This window comes from Bolinopsis microptera, chromosome 1 (genome assembly GCF_026151205.1).
Source record: "Bolinopsis microptera isolate Bmic1 chromosome 1, MBARI_Bmic_1.0, whole genome shotgun sequence".
NCBI lineage: Eukaryota > Metazoa > Ctenophora > Tentaculata > Lobata > Bolinopsidae > Bolinopsis > Bolinopsis microptera.
In genome coordinates this window covers 19,505,477-19,530,934 of record NC_087072.1, presented here as the reverse complement: position 1 = coordinate 19,530,934, position 25,458 = coordinate 19,505,477, and the positions used below count along the sequence as shown (strand labels likewise).

Sequence of the window (25,458 nt, the reverse complement as noted above, 5' to 3'; positions counted from 1 at the left end):
GTGGCAACGTCTTAGTCGAGAAGTGCCCTGATATAAAGAGAGATAGTGAGGCAGCGATACAGGAATTAAATTGTTAAGAACTTTGTGGAAAAAAATAAGATCATTCAAGTCAAACTTTTGAGACAAAGGGAGAATGTCGACAAGCTTGCACTTTTTGACATATTGCTCAGGTGGATAACTGCGGCCCTCTTCAGACAGAATCCATTTAATAGCTCTCTTTTGGAGACTTTCTAATTTATCACTAAGTGATTTATTACAAGGGCGCCAGATTATGGAACAATTTTCGAATTGGCTACGAACCAGGGAGAGGTAAAGCGCCCGGCGACGTTTCTGATCAATGACAATATGGCCATCTCTTCTGACCATACCAAGTTGTTGGCAGGCCTTAGTATAAATTCTGTCGCACTGACTATTCCAACTTAGCTTAGGAGTAACATCGACTCCAAGATCTTTTTCTAACTCTACATACACAAGAGGAGAGCCATCAAGATCATATGCGAACGGAGGAGATAAAGATGGTTTTCCTGAAACAATAAGCACTTTACATTTTGCTGGATGGAATCGCATTTTGTTTCTTAGTGCCCAGTCAGAGAGATAGTCTATATCCATTTGTAAATTAGTATTATCAGAAGATGAATGTATTTTACGCCAGATTTTTGTATCATCGGCATATAAAACAATATCAGTATTATCCGAAAGGCCAAGAGGAATATCATTGATAAACAATACAAAAAGTAAGGGACCAAGAATAGAGCCCTGGGGGACACCAGAATTAACTGAGAGGGTAGATGACATCTCATTACCAATAACCACTCTTTGGTAACGGCCTTGAAGGTAATTGGTAAGAAATTTGAGAAGTGTACCATCAATGTTATATAAGGTCTTTAGCTTATGAAGAAGGATATCATGATTTACAGAATCAAATGCCTTAGCAAAATCAAAATACACAACATGATTGATAATGTTTTCGTTAAGAGACAATGCCAGGCTATCACAAAAGTCAACCATATTGGTTGTGCATGACTTGTGCTCTAGAAAACCATGCTGCCTGGGATCAAGAAGGGTACTTGTCAAAGAAAGCAGTTTACGTTTAACAATGCGCTCAAAAACTTTCATGACTAAACAAGTAAGGGATATTGGTCTATAGTTTTCAACCTCACTTTTCTTACCTTTCTTAAATATTGGGACAACATTTGCAAGTTTCCATTCTTGTGGAATGTAGCCGCTGTTGTAAGATCCACGAAAAATGCATGTTAGAGGGTAAGCTAAACCTACGGAACAATTTTTGAGAATTTTACCGTGTATGCCATCTGGTCCCTGGGCTTTATTTGAATTAATATTTGAAAGAAGCTTACGAACATCCCGATGATCAAAGTCAATATCAAAATCAACATCATTGACATAGGAGATGTCAGTGTCATAAAGTGAAGGATCCGAAAACTGGTTATAAAAGAAAGAATTGAAAAGTTCAGCTTGAGCTTTGGGTTTGAACCGAAGCTGTCCAGAATAACTAACACAATTAGGAATACGGCAGGAGTTAGATTTATACTTAACATGTGACCAAAACTTCTTAGTTATAAGCGCTGGATCATCACTATTGAAAAGATTGTCTCTTATTTTGGCTGATGAAAGCCTCTTAAAATCTTTACGGCTAGTAACAAACTTTAACTCATCAGAAATAGAACCAGAAATTTTAAATTTAGCTCTGAGTCTATCTTTTTTACGGCATGAAGAAAAAAGTTCACTATCGAACCACGGGGGTTGAAACTCTGATTTAATAGTTACTTTAGGAATATGTATATCAACTAAATTCATAATGCAGTCTTTAACTAACTTCCAAGACGAATCAGGATCTAGGCATTCTAGGACTTGCCAATTAATCGAGCATAATTCACGATTAATCATGTCCCAGTTTGCTTTCTTATAATTATAGATTTTACGTTTAGGAGTTTTCTTGCGGGAAAAGGAGCTTTTAATTGAAAAAGTGACAGGAAAATGATCAGATTTGCACACGGAATGAGGATCACAGACATTCAAGTTATCGATTGTGTTATCATAATTACTGAGAAGAATGTCTAATGTATTACCACTTTTATGGGTGGGTGATGTGATCAACTGGGAGAGAGAAAGATTACTGAAAGAATCTATGAAGGATTGCTCAATAGGTACGGTACTGGATGAAGATAGCCAGTCTGTATGGGGGAGATTAAAATCACCAATAACATAGATTTTAGGGGGATTCTTTTTGGAAACTAGCTTGCGAATATAACTAACTATGACATCATGATTAGGTAACCCAAGAGTTCCTACTCTATAACAAGTACAGATTACATTACTCTCTTTGTTAGGAAAAGCAATTTTAACGGCAAGCATTTCTGCACCTAGGCTAACTGGTAGTCGGGTTGTAGTGGCATCGAGATCAGACCGAACAGCCAAAAGAACACCACCTCCATTTTCCCTAAACTTTTTAGGGTTATTAGGATCTTGAGGATGAGTCTTTCTCGTGCGGTCATTGCGGAAGATTTCATATTGAGAAGAAGGAAAGATTTCGTTGCTAGAAATAGACTTTTTGAGCCAAGTCTCATTTAGGGCAATTATGTCAGGCTGCTCTATGTTAGCAAAGGATTGAAGTTCGGAAATCTTATTACTATCAAGAAGGGGATGGGAGGAGCTTATGTTACTGAAAGGAATAAGACCTTGGACATTTTGGTATAGTACAGATAGGGAGTTGGGACCTGGATTAAGCATAGAAGGATTAACAAGAGTTATCAAAAGAAAGTTAAGAGAGAAAACCCAAAGAATGAATAAAGAGACTAGACGCCTGAGGCGGCTGGAATACTTGACTCTATTAATCTTACCAGGGAGAAGAACATTTCTTATAAACCATGAGGAGATAATTACAAAGAAAAGTTTGATGTGGGAGCAAGCAAGAAATGGTATAAGATAACGTGGGCTGTCAAGGAGTAGAGAGGAATGAATATCAGAATCTAGGGGGAATACGGTGTTCATGGACCTAACCGTGGAGAGAAGAATTGGGAGAAAGTAAGTCATGATGAGAGAATAGAAGAGAAACATATGATTATGATAATTGTAGTTGATGTGTGGGGTGTATGGAGACTTAAATGTGTAAATTTTGTTAGGTATACACGTGTTGATATGTAAAAGTGCATTTCTTGACTGTGTACGAGGCCTTTTGCATGCAAAAAGACCTATTCTAAGTCTAAACGATTCATTGTCTAACATGTTGGAAAATGGACAGTGACCGAATATACCTGAAATGGGAGGCATAAAATTGTGAAAAAGATTAAATCAGAGATTTGTTTGAGTTTTAATTTTAGGCGCAACGTCTTAATCAAAATATTAAATGGAAGAAAAGATCAAAGATTTAAATTCTCAGAAGATTATTTACAACCCTGTCAAAACTGTGTTCGTTTACAACAAACTTAAGCCAAGTGGACAGTAAACCTACTCCTCTCATGTTGAGATGAAGCCAATCATGGTATAGAAGTTCATTACATGATCTAAAGTCTCGGGTTAAAAAGTCTGAGAAACAGTCTAGGAACACGCAATTATTCTTTAGGCATAAGTCTTTAAGTAGATTGTTAAAATCTAGAACATTCTTTGCTATGTAGGAATATAAACACTTAATAGGAAGACAACATTGGATAATTATAATTGCAGCGGGAAATAACTGCTTAGTGGTGTCAATTAATTCAGTAAGATACTTCCTAAGGAACTGAACCCCATACTTAGAATGTTTAATGTCATTTGTACCAACACTCAATATAATCTTTTCAATATCGTCAGCTTCTGCAGCTGCATGAGTTTTATGAAAATGATGAATATTTTCAGTGATGTCTCTAATTTTTGCACCACTTTGAGACACATTGATTACTTTCCTTCCCCGGAATCCCAACTTATTTGTCCGTACGAATTTTGTCATTGACGTACCAAACAGGACAGTGGTTTTCCTGCTCTTCGGTTTTCTTGGAGCATTTCGGTAGTAAAGGGTTGGTGTTGAGGTGGTGGTGGGCGGCATAGGAATTGTAGGGAGGACAATCTGCTCTCTGACTACATTTGTATCTGTCTTCGGTATCTGACAGCGAAAAGATAAGCTATACCGAGTCCCCTTAACTGAGCTCTCTGCACGAACCTTGTGAAGACAATATTCCTGACACCCCGGTTTCATAATATACAAACTACAGTCCTTTGGGGTGATATAGCATTTACTGTTACATCGCTTATCCCCATTTTCTGGAATTATGTCGAGGGTCCTCTCAGCTCCAAATGAAACTACATAAATACCTTGCGACTGGTCAAGAGCCACCTCGTCGTCGTTGTGGTACCTAGTTGCACAAGAACCAGACTTGTACATGCTTGCTAGGCATGAGTTTAGCTTGCAGCCAAACTTGGAGTTGATATCATGCATAAGCTCTGATATCCCAGGATAATTTAAAATATCGATTGGCTCCTTAGTCGTGGTGTGTCCATTTGAGGAAGACCATACATATTCTTCTCCAGTGGAAGTGAGCCACTTTGTGGCAGTTTTCACAGCAGTTTGCTTGGCCATAAGTGTTTCAAGTTCAGACATCAACGTGTCATGTTGAACACTCTTGTTCTGAACAAAATCTGAATGCAACTCCAAGAAGTCCTCGCATTTAACAGAATCCCTCTTTGACAAAAAATTACAAAATTATTCTGATAGGTCATGCCTTGAGAAAAGTTTTTTGTGCAGATATGATTCATATGTGCAGTTATAATTGCTCTTGTGCAGGCAACAAGGTTACCAGGTTAAGGTTTTTCAACCCATGTGACAGGTTTTAATTTTTATTACAGTTTTTCTTAATCTTATTAACTGATCAGTAGGAATGGAATCATCTCGGCCATATGGGTAACAAGATCAACAGTTTGAGGGCAAGGGAAGAAGAGGAACTAGACGACAACGGCAATGTCCGCGCGCGGTCCATCAGTGTTGGTGGAGGCGGCAGTGGCAGCTCTATTCGTGCCATGTCTAGTTCTATGAGCGCACCATCTGGATCCAGGTAAGTTTTTATTACAAACTGTTTTCAACATTGTTGTCTTCCTGATGTTATTTTATAATTATAATATTTTGAAAAAATTCTAATGAGAAAGCTTTTACAATTATTAACATTGTCTCCTAAAACAGTCCAGTCTTAAAATGATGAAATGTGGGGGCAGGGGGACCGGGAGGGGGGGGGGGGGGGGTTTGCGTGACCTCGTCAATTTTTGTCATTGAATGAGTTAAATTAAATGGATTATTAAAATTAAATGGATTGCTTAATACTTTCCTTTTTGTGCTCCAGGCCCCTGACGCATCCAATTTTGAGACCCATTTTTTTGGCCCCCTGAGATGTAGCGGCTGCAACTCAGGGGGCCATATGTAGCCCCATGACCAAGTAACAATGTATACCAGTAACTGTTTATTTGAGTTACCAGGATACACATTTTGGCTAGCCAGGGCTGGGATTGCCTGATTTTCATTGTTGCTGCTAGAATTGTAGAATTGTAGAATTTTAGATATATCCATCTTCATCTCCAGAACTTGTACAAGTACAAGTAAGTATTCGAAATGAAACATAGCCGTTATGGAATTGTGATATACTATTTTGGGCCATTGTTAGCCCCAAGCGTTTTGGTCCCTCATTCCTGCCACTCAGCATTGCCTACTGTAAAGTAGAAATTTTTCTAAGATAATAGAGAAACTGACCTTGTCTCACTAAATTCAACCACTTACCATAATTAAAATACTAACAACCAAATAAAGTTTTTTAAATAATTATATACAATCACCAAAAATATTTCCTCAAGTTTACTTCTAGCTAACTAATTCGTGGTTTAAGCTCTTATTTTATTTATGACTAAAGGAATGTAAAATAAAACTTTTCGTTTCATTGAAACTTTTCGTTTCATTATTCAGGATCTCAGAATTAAGCTGTATTCGACTACATTAGCTTCTGGACGAGTTTAAATCATATCGATCCTATGTCTCCAGAACCTTCTTAAAAGCTTTCATCATAACAGTAAAACTGTACATCAAATAGTAGTCTAACTTAAATATTCAAATATGTAACAGCCTCCAATTTAATAAAATTAGTTGGGGTAGTTGAAATGTTGTCTACAAATGCAATAAATTCAATTTATCTTCAATATCGGCTGGTGCTCAGTATAAGGATTAAATGGTCCTAAACCTCACAACCTGTCCCTAGAGCTTTCCGTTTACACCGCTGAACTATTACAGAATACACTGTCCCCTGTTATTGAGAAAGTTTTGCTCTCCATCGAGATTTGTCGTGCTGCCCTTGTTATTTCCTGAGCAGAGCTTTTCCTTCGTTCAACTGAAACAAATGTCTTCTTCTCGTTGATAAAGTTGTTCTTGTTCTTGAAGCAAGCTAACAGGACCTTGTTAGGTAATGTGTACATGAGGGGGTCAGTAACACAGTTCATGTAAAGGAACAGCTGGCTAGCTAACGCTACTGTGTGGTTTATATCCATTGAGAGGGACAAGAAGGTCCTTACAACGTGAGGTAGCCAGGATATTGTGAAGAGAACACAGATTATAGCGAATCTAAGCAGGATCACGTACCCATGCATGGACCTGAACCGTTTCTTGGAACTCCTCAGCTGTTTTATAACGATTATGTAAAGAGAGAGGTTGATTAGTAAGGGCATGTACATGAAGAGAGTGTCTCTGATGTAGAATGCAACATCAAGATGTTGCCACATTCCGAACCCACAGAAGCATGTTGCTGTGTTGTACACAATGAGATCAAAGTGTTTAGAGTGGGAGACTACAACCAGGGAGACAATGAAGGATACTGAAAGTAGCCAAACCAGTGTAATGCTGATGAAGATTGTCTTGCGGTACTCTGAACTTTTGTACCTGAATGGGAGAGAGTTACTTGATTTCTATAGAACTAAGAACACTGGTTAGACTTACGATTTAATTTATTTATTGGTAGAGTTAATGAATTCCAAATATGTTCAAATAACCTTAAGTTGCAATGACCAATCTGTTCGACAATACCGGGTTGCCTATAGAATTAATAAAATAATAAATCTCACATGAGAGGATAAACTACGGCAGTGAACCTATCAATGGTTATTGGTAGTACGGAGGCCAGGTTGGCGTGGAATATAAGGAGACTTAGATAGATACTGGAGTTGCAAGAGAGTTCTGATCTGATACCGAGTATGTAACCTGATGAGGTGATGAGGAAATAGATTGTGGGATATACAAAGTGCATTTTAAACGATAAATTCGTGAAATAGCAGACTCCTATTAATACTGAATATTTGAGTGCTGATAGGTAACAAACAAATATTGTAGACTGTAACCTGGTCCTCGGAAAGTAGCTCCGAAGAGAGCTGCCATGGCGTCAGTGAAAGCGAGATTAAGATAAGCAATATTGTAAGAGCGGTGATACTTCCTCTTGACACAGAAGAAGGTGATGAGGACGATGTTAGCAAGGGCCGCCAGACTCATCACCACCAAGTAGCACCATCCAAACCAAAACTCTGGGACACTTCTCTCTGTTTCTAGACACATTCTACAAGAGAGAAAGTTTCAGAGACTTTGAGATTTTGAGAGTTGATTAAATATCAACAGCCATAATCATGAGTGGCCTGTGGCATCTAAATCGAATCAACTACTGCCGAACAGAGAAAATCAGAAAAATAAAAATCGTTCAACCTGTCCGTGACCGTATGATCCTGCTGAGAAATAGAGGCGGTATTTAAACAGAGCAGAATGGAAATAGAAGAGGTGATACCCGGGTCTTGAAAACAATACCTGTGGCTACAATACCAGCCAGGCAGGTGGTGGGCATATAATGTCTATTGTGAGGACAGGAGGTGCCGCAGCAACAAAATACCCAATATATTGTCTCAAGATAGGCATCTAAGTCAGGAGATGGTGTAGGCCTTGTTTCATTGGAGAGTCCGGACAGGTCACATGGCAGGTCACATGACATGTCACGTGAACAACAAGACATCTGCTGACACAAATCTAATCCGTTTCACCGCATGACACATGTTTCAACTTGTGGTCCCGGTGGAGAGTTACCGTGATTATAGAACGATTACTGGTTTACTGGTGATTAACTTATAGGGGGAATGGGGATTTGATGACTAAGGGATTACTTAATGTTGTATTGGTATAATAATCTTGTTGAGCGTTGGTAAGTTAGGAATTGTAAGGAGCAAAGTTAGTAATGGCTGCAGATCTGCGGTGCCTGTTTACAGTAAAAGGGGTCTAGTTCTTTGATCGTTAAACCAATCTTAGTAATGAAGTGCTAATTAAGGTTCATGCCTCATGGTTACTAATAATAACCTTCAGACGAACATCACGCACATCACGTCTTTGATCTGCTAGTCAGTCTCTAAGGTTGTGGTAAAAATGATGTAATCGTCCAGAACTGCCGAGTTTGAAGCTTTATTTTCACATTATTAAGTTGAGAAAGTTATGAGGCGTAAAGTTGGGGTGTTTGGTGAATAGAGCTGGAAATATACATGTTATGTTACAATTTATGTTACAATTTATGTTACAAAATATTGTAACACTTATATTATTCAGCTCAAATTATTCAGTATATATTATATAACTTAGTGGTCCAATTATACAATTACAAGCTGTTATTTTATGATGTAACATTTTATATTAAGTCAAAATCTTATCTTATTTATAGAATATATTAATTTAAACATATCGATATGATAAATATTTGTATTGGCCCTTTAAAATACTTGTTTAAACACTTTTATCGAGGTCTTAGGTCCACTTTTGCAAATTGGTGTTCTACAAAATACATAGATATAATAATCAATGCAAATAAATGAAAATATGCGGATGCTAGCTCTGTATTCGCTTTTCATGGTCTATCGCTCAGTGATTAAGTTTATCAAGATGAGAAGCTTTAACTTTATAATCCTAAATCCACACCAATCTATCAATTGCATCCAGGGTAAATCAATTAAGGAAAAGTCACTTTAAGATATAATATTAAAGTTGCTGGCTGGATAATATTCTGTACAATATTCATTTTTTATACATAATGTTGTTATTGGTCCAAATTTAAAGCTTGACGTCATTTCATTGTCTTGATCTTCCCTAATAAACTTTAACTTTCATTATTATATATTTGTATGGGTTTTTTAGAGATAATATCGATTAAGAGCTCAAGTATGTATTACATCAGACCGAGCGATTAAAGACTTTGTCACTTTCCCAGAATTTGAATGATGCTTCTAGGAATTCATATCCGTGTCTATTTCTGTTTTTAAACTTGTCTGATGATTTCACTTCGAGACTATTATTGTTAAGGTTAAAATTCACAGTTTCAAATCACGCGAATATGTTGGGGAGCAGGTGGAATAAAATCCGACAAAATTATGCGTCATACTTCTATAAATGGTATAAATTGAAAAGTTGACAAAGCTACATATAATACGTTAATTTATAGTCACAATATTTACCGTGTCCTTGCTAACCCCTTGAACCCCACTGAATCCTGGAGATTCCCTGATAATGCTAGTTAAGGTATTTATATTTCTTGATTACGTTATGCTAGTTAAGGTATTTATATTTCTTGATTACGTTATGCTAGTTAAGCTTATTTACCTCACTATATTTTCAGACCGATCAGGCAGCAGAGAGTCCGGGTCCCCGGAGGACCTGATATGGGTTTCCTGTGGGGTATGAGCAACTCGGCCCCCAACCCTAACGCTAGACTTACCTTCCCCAGCCACACCCTTTGGGCCAGTAACGGTGAGAGTTGTTGTTGTTGTTGTTCTTCTTTATATTCTTCTTAATATTCTCATTTTTCTTTACATTCTTCTTAATATTCTCCTTTTTCGATGGATGGTTACCGTAATGGTTGCTACATGCCTAGCATGAAATATTTACCTACCTACTTGCACTTGTGTAGTTCTGTAGAAGCATTAGTATCGGACGTTTCCTGCTACAGGCCATCCTTTTTCGTTATCTTCGTTAGTCATAACATTCTTCTTCTCACTCAATACTCAATTAAGTTGTATTATTGATTGTATCAGCTGTTAAACTAGTATGTGACAAAGTTACAACTTTAAAGGTAATAGCGGTAGCAGGTAGTGGTTCTAGCGCTACCGCTATTACGTGGTTAAAGTAAGCATACATTCTACATTGTACCACCATCTTGTATGTTGAGAAAGCCATCATTTCAGCTGTATAATATATGACAATGCCGTGTTTTTTGTATTGACTCGTGAGGTGTCACGAGCTAGATATATTCTCATTGTCTGTGTGTTCCTCTCAACATGAGCTATAGCTCTGTACACACGCAGTTTAGCTGCGAACAAAGAACGGTAATATCCTGTATTTTCCCGATTTCTAGTAAACCATTTCCTGGATGGTCCTGGATTGTATCCTGGATTAATCAAGGATACAGGGAAGTAGTAATTGTAACCTTTCTCTTTCAGTAAAATGTCCGGTATGCAGCAAGAAGCTGATGGGAGACGATATCGAGGAGCATTTAGTACTTTGTCTTTCTAAACCTAGAGTCACATATAATGGTTAGTTCTTTGTCTTACTTAACTAATGTTGTTATTAATTTATAATAAAAGTAGCTACTCTGTATTTTTAATAGCATAGTCAAGTATGAATTCAGTATAGAATTCAGAATTTTGCTCCTGACTGAATTCTGAATTTTTCAATGCCAGCGCCTAGAAATCTGTAACTTTTCAAATATTCCACCTCGGCCTCACAATAAATAGTTTGACACGCAGTCAGTCTCCATACCTGAATTCGCATACTACAAAGAGTATGAGTACAAAACAGCCGCTGCATTGTGGCTCTTTTGAAATGCTGAGAGAAAACAAAGGAATCCACTAATGCGCTTGATTAATAGTCATAATACCAGAAGTGTATTAATTCTTGTGTGGTTGCCAAGTCTCATCGAGCCACCCCAAATTACAAACAAATTTGTCCATAAATTAGCACAAACAGTGCACGATTAAATAATTAAGTGAGTAGTAGTTGTAAGTGGTGGTTTAGTGTGGGGAAGGTTGCTGTTGTGGACTTGAAATATGTGTAACTCTACTTAGTCTGGGTGGATATGGACAATATGAGGTAATTATTACCTGCATTTCATAGTAGAGGGCTTAGCATTTGTTGTGGACTCTCAGAGGTTTATAGAACCGAAAACACTTCGTAGCCCAATACTTCAGACTGGGAAAATCGCCCTTTTGTATAATATTCATATATAATATAGTTGTACAATGTACATGATCGGCTTCTGATTTCTAAACATCGCACTAACTTTTAAATGGGCTCAAAATGATCGCAATAGCCACATTTACATACAACTTATATACATTGCAACTTATGAAGCAACATATATGCCAAAAATGCTTAATTTTGGAGTTATATGATAACAACTGATTTTGGCCATGCGCAGATCATCCAATTTTGCTCACTTCTGATAGAAACACGTTAGACACTTTTGGATGTGTCTTAGAAACTAACCACAATAAAAACATTTATATGTACAAGTTATGAATCAATAATTACCCTTTAGAATTAGAAACAATAAATAAAATACTTCTTTTTTTAATAACCAAAAACTATATAATCACTTCTAAAGCTAATAACCTAATAAAACTTCTAACCTAGTAGTTAATTTATTAATTTATGCAGTATGAATTATTAATGTAACGATTTGTTATTTAACTGACTATACAGAGATTTTAATGTAGCTCGCTGAGTGAGGATCATTAGTTGCCTCCTGTTGCAGAGAGAGAGAGAGAGAGAGAGAGAGAGAGAGAGAGAGAGAGAGAGAGAGAGAGAGAGAGAGAGAGAGAGAGAGAGAGAGAGAGAGAGAGAGAGAGAGAGAGAGAGAGAGAGAGAGAGAGAGAGAGAGAGAGAGAGAGAGAGAGAGAGAGAGAGAGAGAGAGAGAGAGAGAGAGAGAGAGAGAGAGAGAGAGAGAGAGAGAGAGAGAGAGAGAGAGAGAGAGAGAGAGAGAGAGAGAGAGAGAGAGAGAGAGAGAGAGAGAGAGAGAGAGAGAGAGAGAGAGAGAGAGAGAGAGAGAGAGAGAGAGAGAGAGAGAGAGAGAGAGAGAGAGAGAGAGAGAGAGAGAGAGAGAGAGAGAGAGAGAGAGAGAGAGAGAGAGAGAGAGAGAGAGAGAGAGAGAGAGAGAGTGTGTGTGTGTGTACTACATGCTTTACATTTTACATCATCATCACTGTGTCGAGTAGACAATAATGTGGACTGTCTGTGTTATAATGTGTTGTACGTGTTTTTAAATGCTACGTGTTACGTTAGATTTTAGATTATGTTATGAACAATGCAATGTGGGATACAGCTTCGAGCTGTTAAAATGGCAGTTGTAAAGCGAGTGCTAGGGCCAGAAAAGTATTTTACATGTTAAATAACGTTTTAACTTTATATATTGTACGTGTAATATTACGTTAAATAATGTTACATAATATAATGTGTGTTGTAACGTGTACCATAGCATAATTAGCATTACATTTAGTAATGTTCACTGTACTTATACATGATGGTGTTTAGCTCAATTTAATATAGATGCATTATTACTTAATTGGAATTCAGTGTAATGTCATATCAGGTTCAAATCTTTCCTTGAGTACAGAAATTGTACATATTCTCTGCAGAGAATTATATGTACAATTTATGTACATAGTCTCTGTATTTGATAGTGTCAATAGAATTTTAACCCAAAACTAAAAAATTGGCGTGGGTTCTAGGAAGAAGCTGCTGGGTGGATCAGTAAGTCAGTAAGTATTAACTAACTGTAAGTAGTTACTAGTTACTAACTGTACAAGTAGTAATTAACTGTAAGTAGTGACTGTAAGCATCATTTACACTAACGACTCCAGCTCCATCAATAGTGGTACTGGAGTATACTACAGTATTTATTATATAGTTGATTGATCTAAATCAATTATTGTAATAATTGTATCGTATTTATTTATCATATTAATGCTCTTCATTTAAAGACATTTTATTGTTGTTATTATGCTGCAAACATTGAAATCGAATAAAACTAGTCCCGTCCAAACGTAGTTAACATTGAAATATGATATGATGTTCACATTTAATATTCAGGCAGCCATAACACAATAATAATACAATAAAGAAATATTTAAGCACGTACGCCACACAGAATTAACATTATATTTAGCAATACCTCAAGATTATTATGATAGTGCAAACAGCATTCTGGTAGGAACGTTATGACGCAATTCCACAAGTGGAGGATACTTTACGGTTCCTGCAGTTTTCAAACATATGTACATTTTGACTTTTGAGGGGTTTAAATTAACTTGATCACTTAATTTGCACAAATTTTGTGGTTTATTTAACAGGCTTTCTTGCCATTTATTCTGTTTCCAGTATTTTAAGAAAATTTTTCGTTTTGAGCAAGCCTGAATTTATGTGTTAAAACAGCAATATTACTCAGTGTGGTTTGAGTCAAAGTTACACGTATGTCACGACGCGACTGAATCACTGATATTAGTTGAAGCTAGAACATGGTGTAGTTTGTTAAGGTTTGACGTGACCTCCATACTATAAGATGCATGATCCCTCTCGAATCATCTATCTATAGCTGGTTCTAGAGAGAGATTGGCGTCTAATTGAGAGCATTAAGTTATCTAACTGTTATCTAACTGTTTCATTTTCAACCAAAGAGGCTCAGTTGGAAGGTTCTAGATCCTTCCGAGTAATTAGATTGTGTTTCAAAGAATGTCCTGTGTGGTTCTCGAACTTCCTGTGTTCTTATTCTCAACTTGAAAAATACCAGCATTTGAAACTGTGGTTTTTGTGGTTTCTTTAAGAAATTTATACATTTGGAGTAATAAGTAACAATTTATCAACAGAATACTGTATTACATGTTATTTTGTTAGTACTGTATTACATAATATTCGCATTATGGACCGGTCAGTCTGGAGCTCTGGTTGACGGACCGGAAGCGGACCAATTTCATACCTTTTTCTGGTTTATCGGACCGGAAACGGGTGGTTGGCAGGACTTGTCGGGAATTACAAATTATGAATCGCCTGGACAAGCAAACTAAATTAACATTTAATCTACCAAGTAGATTACATTTAATCTACCAAGTAGGTCAGAGTCAGAATTCTGCTCATTTGTTAATGTACGTTAAAGCATGAAGGTAGGAGGTAAAGAGTGTGTAGATTTTATACCGAGATCAGACGGGAGCCTAGTTATCTAATGTCGGATATGCTAATCGTATTCAGCTTCATTTGGATTCAGGAGTTTCGCTTTACAGTATCATGTAACGTTTGGATAATCGTTGAATTCCGAGGAAAGTTTCTTGTATTTGTTGTTTAAAGTAGCACGTGACAGTTGACACGGTGTTTAAAAGAGTTGGAGAGAATCTCACATGTCACGGCAGGTTGTAAGTTTATGTTTCATGGTAATGTGTGTGAAGTTACGGAAGTAGACCTCACACTAGGCCAGGGTGATGTAAAGGTGATGTAAAGGTGATGTGAAGGTGTTGGTGGGTGATGTTAAGGTGTTTGTGGGTGATGTTAAGGTGATGTGAAGGTGATGTGAAGGTGTTGGTGGGTGATGTTAAAGTGTTTGTGGGTGATGTAAAGGTGATGTAAAGGTGATGTGAAGGTGTTGGTGGGTGATGTAAAGGCATACACCCTTCTTGACTTTGAAATTATTCAGAATCTACTTTTTAAAGATCTAGATAATATTTTGTAAAGTTGTAATGACTTGACCAAAATTATCTTAATTTGAAAGGAGATTCGGATTAAATCACATGCAGAACGGAAATAACATTCCATGATCAGGGGTACAATGGGTACAATATCTTGTCTCTTGAGATATGTTAAGGCCAGAGGGGGGGGGGGGGGTAAACGCTCAAAAAGTTTTACAAAAATATTATTCTTTAAATAAATTCATTTTTTGATGACAAAAGTTTTGCTGCCATTCACATATTTGTAACTGCTTAACTTTTTTTGATAAATGAGGTTAACCGATTCTTACAAAATTAGGGTTACAACGTTGAGGTTACTAAAATTGAGGTTAAGATGTTATTTTACTCCAAGATTTTTTGTTATTTCGGTCAGCAAATGTTAACTCTGAATTCTAGGTTCATAATTGTCAGTAAAAACGCTATCTAAACGTTTATAAATGAGGTTAACCTCTTAATTTAGGTATAGCGAAAATAGATTAGACGATAGAGTTGTTATTTTTATCGTAAGATTACGACATACAAATTTCTAAATAGATGTAGTGCTGATTCACTTAATTTTATCTCGAGAAAGTGTTGAAAATGAGGTTAACCATCACACTTGGTACTTTAAGAATTATTTACATATGATTCTTACTTTTGTTATGTACCACAATATCACAGTGAGGTATCTATTTGTATTACAATGCCTCAAATATTATCATGTGACAAAGGTGATTTGGAATGACCATGTTTAAGTAGAAGAGTTCACCCGTAAATGGCTCAAAAATGAGGTTAACCTCTCATTTGTTGAATATCGGGCCAGTCAATCACATGTTAACCTCAAAAACTTTATCGTTACACTGGGCAAATGTTTTATTACATGTATAGCAATGTATTGATAAACCAATCCCAGTGTAATATGGTCTATAGCGAGGTTAACAATCTATTTTTACTACTATTACAAGATATCATGATAGTTAACCTCATTTTTAGACAAATTTTGGTTTATGATGTTGATTTTCCCAATATAAAGTATCTCAATGAAGATCTTTTTACACCTTAAAGCAAAAATTGTATGGAGACACTACTAAATACGGAAAATAATGCACAATTTGAGATTTTGACAGTGAAATGAAAACACCAAAACTCGTTTTACTCGAAACGGTTTTTTTTTAATACCAAAATCCTTAACTTGAGAAGACTGGCCACACCCAGAAGCTGAAACTTGGCACAGGTGTTCTTTGGGGTGTTAGGCAAAAACGTTATGTTTTAGAATTTTGATTTTTGCCTTTGTTCTTGAAATATGAGGTTAACTTTACCACAAATTCGAAATAAAATCGAATTTGGGTTAAAGTTAACCTCATATTTCAAGAACAATGGCAAAAATCAGAATTCTAAAACATAACGTTTTTGCCTAACACCCCAAAGAACACCTGTGCCAAGTTTCAGCTTCTGGGTGTGGCCAGTCTTCTCAAGTTAAGGTTTTTAAACTTTTTACAGTTTCAGTTAAAGGTTTACATGTAATTACAGGTAAACCTCAATATTTGGCGCGCGATATCTCAAAAACGCAAGGTCAGATTTCGGTCCGGTTTTTTCTTCTTGTTCGTCTCCAGCAGCTCTGATCAAATATGTGAAATCTGGAAAAACGAATTTTACCCCCCCCCCCCCCCCCCTCTGGCCTTAATAAAATCATGTCCATTTGCATTGTTCACTAATTTAACCTACCGTGTCTGTCTAATACTATAATATGTAATAGAAATCGTGTCGTAAATTATTCAATCTCCGTCCTATTGTTTTCACATGGTTATTGAAGGCCCACACTAAAGGTGATTTATTAATCACATAATCTACAATCTATAATCTACATAATTGGAATGTGCAAATTATCAGTATAATCACATCACTAATATAATAATGAGCTCTCTATAAATTGACGAAAGTTTAATCATCATGAACGAGTGATACAATGTATAAATTCAGTTATATTATTACCTGCGATATTAAAAAAACAATGTTTCCTTTACAGTACTAACAATTCCCGAGTAATACATTTCAATGAATATTCCATTAATAACTTATTTCCCTGGTTGGTCAATGTGTTCAAAGTTTCCAATTTTCTAGGAACTCCTACTTATATAAATTATAAACTTTGATAACTAGAACGCAATGTGTTTGATTTATACATGTAGTATATCAATATATAGCTGTCCATTAATAGAAAGTTTGCCAATGATAAAAAGTACCATGTAAAGGTAAAGGGAGTCAAAGAAACAATCTCAGCTTGTCTCCTTATATTTTACTTGAACTTATAACCTTATTAAGAAGTATTTTATAAGTTGATTCACCCTCAGCTGTCATATCCACAACCATCAAACCTTCGTTTTCATGAGCCATTTTATATTTTAGAGAAAGTTTACGCAGAAAAGTACATATATATAGGGTATTAGATCCAACATTGATAGAACCCTAGTTTAGTGGTAGTTTAGTTGTTCTGAGACCTGGCTATTATTGAGATCGTATTTTAGTATACTCGACCTCCAACTTTTTATAAAAAGGTTTCTTATAAAAAAGTTAATAGTGAATACAAGGAGTACCCTTAAACATGATACTAACTGAGCTTATCACATATAGTTGTTATAGTGTTGCGACAAAACTTCGTTATGTAGATATTATGTAGATCTCGTATGATAATAAATGTGATACCGGTGGTGAAGTTAAGATTTTGATTTGATTATATTAGTCGTAACTCGTGGGAATCGAGATAATGATTACACAGTGACGTAACTAGATTAATTAATCTTAGTCGGTAGATTAATTGAGGTCCTATAATTGATGAATATCTTTATTCTTTTAGGTTTTGATGTAAAATCTGCTCGAGTGTGCATGCGTAATGTTCCTCAGAATATTGATATATATTTCTGAGAAATTAAGCGTACTTTCTTGGAAATTCACTATCTCTTAGATTTTAGAAGTGGTCCATGCTTTGTAGTCGCGCAACATAGCAAGCTTGTTAAATCTGTTGTTACATCTTCCTTACGTATTGCGTTTTTAACGTACAACCAATACAAGGTTACCTGTTTAAGGAGGTTGAGATATGGTGTTCATATTCTAGAACTCCGAGAAGTTGGCGATTCTTTATTTCACATTAATTTCATCGAGAGATTTGATTTCATATTGGATGTATTGAATATAATATATGGGGGAGGCTGGGGGGCAATATATGTATTGATTTACTCTTGTTTTCTGAAATATTAGACTGGTCAATCTTTTCGACAAGATTATAATGTAATATTGATATAGACATAGTTTGATAGTTGATGACGAAGTGAGAGTCTCCACTTAGTGTTTCGAAACAATTAGTTGTCGACGTTTCGGCAACACGCCTTTGTCATTTAAACGTCGACAACTAATTGTTTTGAAACACTGAGTGGAGACTCTCACTTCGTCACCAACTATCAAACTATATGATCGACCCACTCATAAGAGCGAAGAAAGATTACCATAATATTGATATGATCAAATCGAATACTTAGCAATATTAACTAACTCTTTGTAGTTGTGAAAATAATTCAGTCGAGATAAGTTCCATAGTTAAATGTGTACACTGTACTGTGATTATTTTCTACCTAATCTACATTTGGGAACTGAAAGTATATTCTAGAAATACTCCTTCCTTGAAGTTAGTACCGATCCTCTTTCGTGTGAGATTTGGCACATGATGTCACACAGCGTTTCACATAAAATCATTTCTCGATGTCATTGAAATACGGAATATTATTTTATCTTAAAAGTCAACCAAATCGAAACTCACAATTGAATGATCCCCTTATTTTCAAAGGATGATTTGATTGTAGCTGTAGCCTGGATCTTTGTCAAACTATAATGTACCGAAGTGGAAGAAACTGTAATGATAATATAAGTCGTGAAATTGAATTATCTGTAGAGCGGTGAACTAGAAATTATATTGTGAGCTGTTTAGTGTTTACTGTATAAAGTGAACATTAAATGATATGTTATTTGAGATCCTTTCAATTCCAATGTGGTAACCAACAAACGGTGCTGCTTACTTTACTTAATATTCACAAAACAATTCTACACACATCAACGTACAAATCTAATATCTGCTATTATCCATCACTAACAGAAATCATTGTTTTCAGAAAACGTGTTGGCGGCAGAGGCCGGAGAATGTGATATCTGTATGGATGACATGGAAGTCGGTAAGTTAATTGTTCTGTAGTATTTTATTTAACGTGTCATCACCTAGACTGAATAGTGATAGTATCAATATTGAAACTAATGGACTGGGCCACCTAGCAATACTACAGTTGTGATATAGGTATAATATCTATTTTCTCCGGTCTCAAGACTATGATGAGATCATACAATTACGATCACTTGAAGTGTTCTCTCTAAAATATGTAATAGAAGTAGTCAAGTTACAATAATCCTTATTGTCATTTCTAGGACAAGTCCCACCCCTTCTATGTGATATTTTCATGGCACTTCTTCAATGATAATTAGAGGTCACGCCCAAGTCCCCATCTATATATAACATTGTGCAACGTGTGGATAACCGTAGCAGCTGTCTTTGTTGAGCGGTCACTTACTGAGTGTTCTCTATACTATTAACACATTAAGTTGTAATATACAGTGTGTCGGAAGTGACTTGTACTTTGTAGATAGCGTGTTAAGTATCTAATCGTTCTGTACAAAGGAAAGATTTGAGATAATTGTACAAAGTATGGAATGCTTGATTTCATGTGGTTAAAGTAATCATTGGTTCTATTATTTTAATGTTTCCTAGTTCTTTGCTATTTCAGGCCAATAAAAGAATTTTCTAAGCCTTTGCTTCAAGATTTTAAATCACACTGTTCACGTTAACAACATTTTAAATTACACGTGATACTCGTATAACCATATAATTTAATAATTACCTGTTCTTCACGCTCTCAAAGTTCCGTTTCCTTGATTTGATTTTAATAATCAATTTACCTAAAATACTCAGAATACGACGTTAATCTCCCAGAAATTCACACGCCGACATTTTCAGGAAACGTCATAGCCAGATTACAGTGTCTGTGTATATATCACAAAAAGTAAGTAAAGTTACCGGAGTGTGTATTGCGGAGTACTTGAGTTAGTTGTACTCTTTATTGGGTCGTATTGTCTTGGTAATTAACCCTGCAGGCTGCAAGGAATTCAGCATTCTCTATTGTGTGTACAGGGATATCTTCATATCTTCAGTGCATTATGGTGGCTGCAGTGACTCAATAGCTTAGGCCGCGTGTAATACATAGTGTAAAGTTCCCTTAATTACTGGATTCTTTCTTTATTCTGTATAATTTTATGCAACAATTGGGCGGCGGCCGCGGTACGGTTAGGGTTGACGCCGCACGTTAATATTGTAGACAGTATTGCGCGCAACAGCATCGAGTGCTTAAATTGTATGCTTTTTCGATAACTTTAAAGGAAAAGTATGGTGATAAAAATAGCAGCTATGCGGCAGACTGGTTGATGCATGACTCTATAGTCTGGGTTACTGGGTATAACTAACTGTGAAAATCAGATAGTGAAGATCCAACATATCCTTGGTTTATTATTGAAGCCCAAAACTGTTAGCCGATATGGCAGGGTCGGACATGTCTTAGTTATTTACCGCCTTACCCCCTAACTAATTAAACTGTAGGCTCACCCTTCGGCATCCCCTCTCTTCCCGCCAAACTGTGCTCTGACTGTGAGCCCAAGGGTAAAATCTAAGGACAGGTTATTAGTTAATTGCGGCATGAAGCCAAGTCGTCTACATATAGTTATGTGTACTCTATAGAGGCTGATGTACAAATTACAGACCTCCCTACTGCTGACTAATCCTTGCTTGAGTAGCTGCACATCGGTCCACTGTTTCCAGCGTATCTGTAGGCACCGCGCGCTATGGGAGCCACTTTCTGTATATTAATTATTTAATGAGGGATATGAATTATTGCATGTCATAACAGAAGTAACACTGTATCATAAGTAACACTTCAGAGGTAACACTGATATTTTAATTGCGACCACACTCTTAAGAGCCAGGATCTAATGAAATATCTAAATAACCTATTAAAATATGCCTTCGGGATCGCTTACATATATTACGAAAGCAAAATTAATTTATTACCAGACCCCCTATCCGGGCCCATCCTCCCTTTCCGACTGCATGGCTTTTGTCTGAAAATTGCATTACCGGCAGAATCTCGGCAAATTTTAAATCCCTTTTCCCCATAGGGACCCCGCCTTTAGCATCGGTAAGGTAGGTCACGTTAAGCTTGGACGGTATCGCCCTAAATGTTATGGTATATCGAGGATGTGTGGTATATTTATTCATTTAAAGAAAGTCAAGCCTCAGGCTTGAAGCTTGTACGGGGGCGTAGTTGTAATCTGAGAATTTGTATTACTAAAGCTAAAAACCCGAGATGAATGTGGAGATAAGTCTAAATTAGATTAGATACAAGCCATAACATCCTTTTCTGGTCTGGTTCCAGATATAAAAATTCAAAGCCGCACCCCTCAGTGCTTCAAGATGGTCATTAGTTAGCTGAGGTCATAAACTACTTATATCTATGCGTACGTGGTTTAGCCAACAACTCCACCGCGACCATGACAGCAGTTTACATATCCCAGTTTACATATTCCATTCAAAACGATGATAAACAAATGTTGAGAAAGTTAATGCCAGTCGCCAAACTGATACGAAGTAATGAGTTATCACCGCAACCGACAAATGTTACTCGATATAAAGAATGAAGAGTGCACCAATTGGTTCTAAAGTACAATGTCGAAATATGCGAGACATTAAAGCGATAAAAACTAACTCCTCTCTCTCTCTCCCAGGTGCATAGACCAGTGGTTTGATGTTAACAGAAGCTGTCCCAAACACCCAGCCGATTGAAACCTTCTCAGAACTGCTTTCCCCTTTCCTTGTTAATAGTTGTGTGCTGTTCTGCGACCCGTGAGCTGCCACCCAGTACCACGTGAGCTGCCCACGTGAGCAGCCCACGTGAGCTGCCACTCAGTACCCACCACGCTATCAACTCTCTTCACAATCTCGCTTTCCTTACCGTTATTATAATCGTGTTCGTTAATGACATTTTGAATTTTTGTCAATTATTTCTTTGCCCGGCAAACATTTAAGCCACTTTTCTAGAGTTTTGTTCTTGTGATGATAAGAGATTGCGTGAGATAGTCAAAGATTGAAGTGAACATAAGATTGTTCCGTTGAAACCTATTTAAAATGTTGATGAGAGAAGGAATATGTTTTCCCTTTGTTTTTATACTCCTACGTTTCAGTACCTAAAACTACGACTTCAGGGATTGTAAGAGATGTTATGCAATGTTGTGTAAAAACCGTGATAATATTATATATTTTATGTTTGTTAATAAAACGAAAGTCTACTGGAACGAAGTCTAATCTCCGACGAATGCAAAACTAGACGGCTCTGTTTGATGGTATGTTTTGGGTACCAACGCTCAGTTGTGTATTATATTTATAATGAATTTGGTTACCGCCTAGTTTCTTTTGATAAACTGGCAATTAATTTGATCATTCGTTTTCAAAAATAAAACAAGGGTTATAGATGTTTTGTATTAGTCGATGTTTTTATGTAAAACTAACATTAAAATATTGTTTTCTTTTTTAAATCAATTATTTCAAGTTCGAAGGAATAAGAACTACAGATAAATACATATAATCGTCGACTTTTACTGAAATATGAATGCAAAATCAAAATCTTTTACATACATTTGCACAATATGGTTTATGACGAAAAGGGGAATGTTTGCGTGATGGAGAATTCATATAAAATTCTATCCTCCTCCATCTTCGCGTTCTCGTGTCACTTTTCCTGTCCATCTATTCGATTGCAGCCCGCTGCTTAACTTTTCCGTGATCCCGTAACAATGTTACTCTGTCACTCTCCACACCAATCGTTTCAGGACTCGGAGGAGTTCATCCTTGTCCTGAACAAACACCTTCAGTTCCGTGCTTACCTGAGGACCCCAGGCTATTATGTTCATTAACATAGAATATAGATTTGGCGGAATGACAGGCTGAGCGCGGCCCAGTAATTCCGTGCTCATCTCCGAGATCAAGTTCCTTGCCTTAGAGGGAATTCCCTCTGGCTAGGTAGCCGCTACCAGATCTCCTAACACTTTCAACAACTCCTCTGTATTCCTACTTTCCTAGGCTTGGGTTGGAACAGAATTCCGTTTGCTCTGTGTTGCCTGAAATTCTCCAAATGTCCTCTGCTTACTCCGTATCTCTTTGATATGACAATTGTGAATCCACTATAGTTATACCTGTGATCCATCGTGATCGTCATACTTTCTGCAACAAACGACTTATACGGATACCCGGGTTTATAATCGCAAAGAAATTTTCTTTGTAGCGATCATTTGCCGTGTTGGCATCCCACTAGACCAAAGCTGCAATTTCTTCCGATCGCCATTCTCTTCCTCTGCTGTCAAATCTTTCAACGCTTCGCACCATACCTCTTCCTCATCAATAGTCACTAACAAAATTCATACTCTCGAAACGATTAACAAATTCAAAATTGTTTATCAAATTAATGGTCCCCACTCTCCAAGCTCCCGCCTTAAGCCCCGTAGTCTATGTAATAAGCGCCATGAGTTGGCACAGAATTTTTTGTCTCTGATTTTGATAAATTTGGTACCAAAAGTTGCCTTTAACTGTGAATAATGAAAATTCACCGTGTAGCACGATAACGTCGAGATGTATATGGGCCTCCTGTGCATTACAAAAGTGTACAAAGGACGAAAAATGGTTAATTTATTGCTTAAAATGCCTATAACTCCTAAAATATTGAATATTTTGAAATAATTCTTACAGAATCGTAATGAGCTTATATTAATCAGACGCAACTTTTGGTACCAAAATTATAATATTTAAAGCACCAAATTTTTCGAAAATTTGTTCCAAATTTTACAGGGACCCTTGTGTTCAGATTAAAAACTTTTGAAAAAAATTCCTTTAAATCTTAAAATATTAGTACTAAAAGTTTTGCCTCGATGAGCTGATTACGATACCATAATAACTATGTGATAATAATTGAAAATGTGAAAGTTATAGGCCAAAAACTATAAATTTGCGCGAAAAAAGCACGCGCGGCGAACAACAACAAGCGCCGTGTAGCATTTTTAGCGAAAATTGCTACACGGTGGATTTATTTTATTCACATTTTTAGACAACTTTTGGTACCAAATTTATTGAAATCGGAGAAAAAAAAGTTCTGGATGATGATTAATCACTCTAAGTCTACACTCGACTGTCACGTGACTTTTTCAACCCGTTCTCTAGCTGGTTCTGAACGACTTTTCGAAACCCTAACCCTCTAATCTGATCCCAACCCTAACCCTAACCCAATCCTTAACAAAAACATATATGCTGAAACCCTAACCCTAACACGAAATTAGACTAACTTCCTTATACGGTCATATCACGTGATCGAGACAGTTTTTCGCCAATATCTCGTCAGGGGAGCATTTTAACCCTATGTCATGGGGGGTGATTCGGAATCAGCGTCCGAAAATACATCCATTGAAGTTGGTTACAACCGTCGGGGGCCCTTTTAGTGTTTATGGTTTAGAACAATCTCGAAGATCGACTGTAGAGTGATTTAGCACGCTCGTTCTGTGCTCGCGCTTGGCGCTTATTACACTAACTACCGTGAGGACTCACCATGCAGTACGTGACACCTCAAGTTCTAGATGAATGTACGCCTGGTAAATCTTCTCGGATACCGATAAGGTTTATTATTAGTTGCCTAGATCTTCTCAAATTGCGATCTCTTTGCAGGTCAATTTGTTTATTCTCTAAGATAAGACACCAAATACCGTTAGTGTTAATGGTTAAAACAATTGACTCTAGCGTGACCCAAATCAAAATGATGACAGTGGTATAATTGATGATGGCAGGACTCATCGACCATTGTTCCAGTCATCTACCAACGGTAACGTAAGGGCCCCGTTGACCCCGCACAGGGGGGGGGGGGCGCCGTCTTAGGGGGTGCCAAATCGTCGTTTGAATGTGGGACAATTTCGAAAACTTAACTAAAGTACTAGCAAAACTGCGCGTTTTGCTCTAGATACACACTTTTTTAGAGATTTTACCGGCGTATCCTCTAAAATCACCTAATTTGTTCAATTTTAGGGAGGGGCACCAAAAGGAAAGGGGGCGCCAACAGGGGGGCTGGGGGCGCTTTTTCGGCGGGGGGGGGGGGGGCCAACAGGCAACGTTACGCCACTGGTTACAGCGTTTTTGTATTATCGAGGCCAGAGTATGAATTTCCCTAAAATTAATTTTCTGCCTGAAATAATGAGTCAAAGTGGAAACCATGGTTTTATAAATAAAGCAGATTTTTTAATTGGCCACGATCCTCCAAGCCCAATGATATCAAAGTATTTCATGAGCAGTGAGAACTGAGAACGAGAGCGGTTCTAGCAAGGTTTTATAACCGGTATCAATTGAAAGCTGGCAACTTCTGATCTAACATCACAATTTATTTCAGTTTGTCGATTTCTTGATTCGAGCCTGCACCATTGCATACACTATCGATTGGTAATTGCCAATATTTTTACCTGCGTTAAAACAATCGGTCAATCAGCTTAAAAAGCTCATCAGAAACTATGTAATGATAAGTTTAAACAGATCACATGCACGTATTATGTAATTTTTAAAGCTT

At 36.9% G+C, this 25,458-nt stretch overlaps 3 protein-coding genes across 3 annotated transcripts in view; 1 reads left to right on the top strand and 2 right to left on the bottom strand.

The window, feature by feature from the left end:
- The window catches only part of LOC134823996 (probable ubiquitin-conjugating enzyme E2 W-A), a 73,929-nt gene that overhangs the window by 33,925 nt on the left and 14,546 nt on the right, over window positions 1-25,458 (bottom strand). The gene's annotated exons all lie outside the window — the stretch shown is intronic.
- LOC134823992 (E3 ubiquitin-protein ligase ZNRF2-like) lies at window positions 4,868-22,380 on the top strand. The gene is made up of 6 exons (XM_063835613.1): window positions 4,868-5,042; window positions 9,654-9,784; window positions 10,474-10,566; window positions 18,883-18,942; window positions 19,776-19,821; window positions 21,593-22,380. Exons 1-6 carry the CDS (start codon window positions 4,888-4,890, stop codon window positions 21,648-21,650), a joined length of 543 nt encoding a protein of 180 aa, XP_063691683.1. The 5' UTR covers window positions 4,868-4,887; the 3' UTR covers window positions 21,651-22,380.
- LOC134825906 (galanin receptor 2a-like) lies at window positions 6,020-7,710 on the bottom strand. Its single transcript, XM_063838101.1, has 3 exons — window positions 7,357-7,710; window positions 7,084-7,219; window positions 6,020-6,901 (listed from the first exon to the last, which is right to left on the bottom strand). Exons 1-3 carry the CDS (start codon window positions 7,565-7,567, stop codon window positions 6,238-6,240), a joined length of 1,011 nt encoding a protein of 336 aa, XP_063694171.1. The 5' UTR covers window positions 7,568-7,710; the 3' UTR covers window positions 6,020-6,237.

What these genes read in the sequence shown, in the direction of transcription:
- LOC134823992 (XM_063835613.1), top strand. Translation starts at nt 4,888, where the DNA reads ATGGGTAACAAGATCAACAGTTTGAGGGCAAGGGAAGAAGAGGAACTA. An exon ending in AGCGCACCATCTGGATCCAG is followed by an intron (nt 5,043 to 9,653) that starts GTAAGTTTTTAT and finishes CTATATTTTCAG; the next exon opens with ACCGATCAGGCAGCAGAGAG. An exon ending in CACCCTTTGGGCCAGTAACG is followed by an intron (nt 9,785 to 10,473) that starts GTGAGAGTTGTT and finishes TTTCTCTTTCAG; the next exon opens with TAAAATGTCCGGTATGCAGC.
- LOC134825906 (XM_063838101.1), bottom strand. Translation starts at nt 7,567, where the DNA reads ATGTGTCTAGAAACAGAGAGAAGTGTCCCAGAGTTTTGGTTTGGATGG. An exon ending in AGCTACTTTCCGAGGACCAG is followed by an intron (nt 7,220 to 7,356) that starts GTTACAGTCTAC and finishes TCACCTCATCAG; the next exon opens with GTTACATACTCGGTATCAGA. An exon ending in GCCGTAGTTTATCCTCTCAT is followed by an intron (nt 6,902 to 7,083) that starts GTGAGATTTATT and finishes TCTCCCATTCAG; the next exon opens with GTACAAAAGTTCAGAGTACC.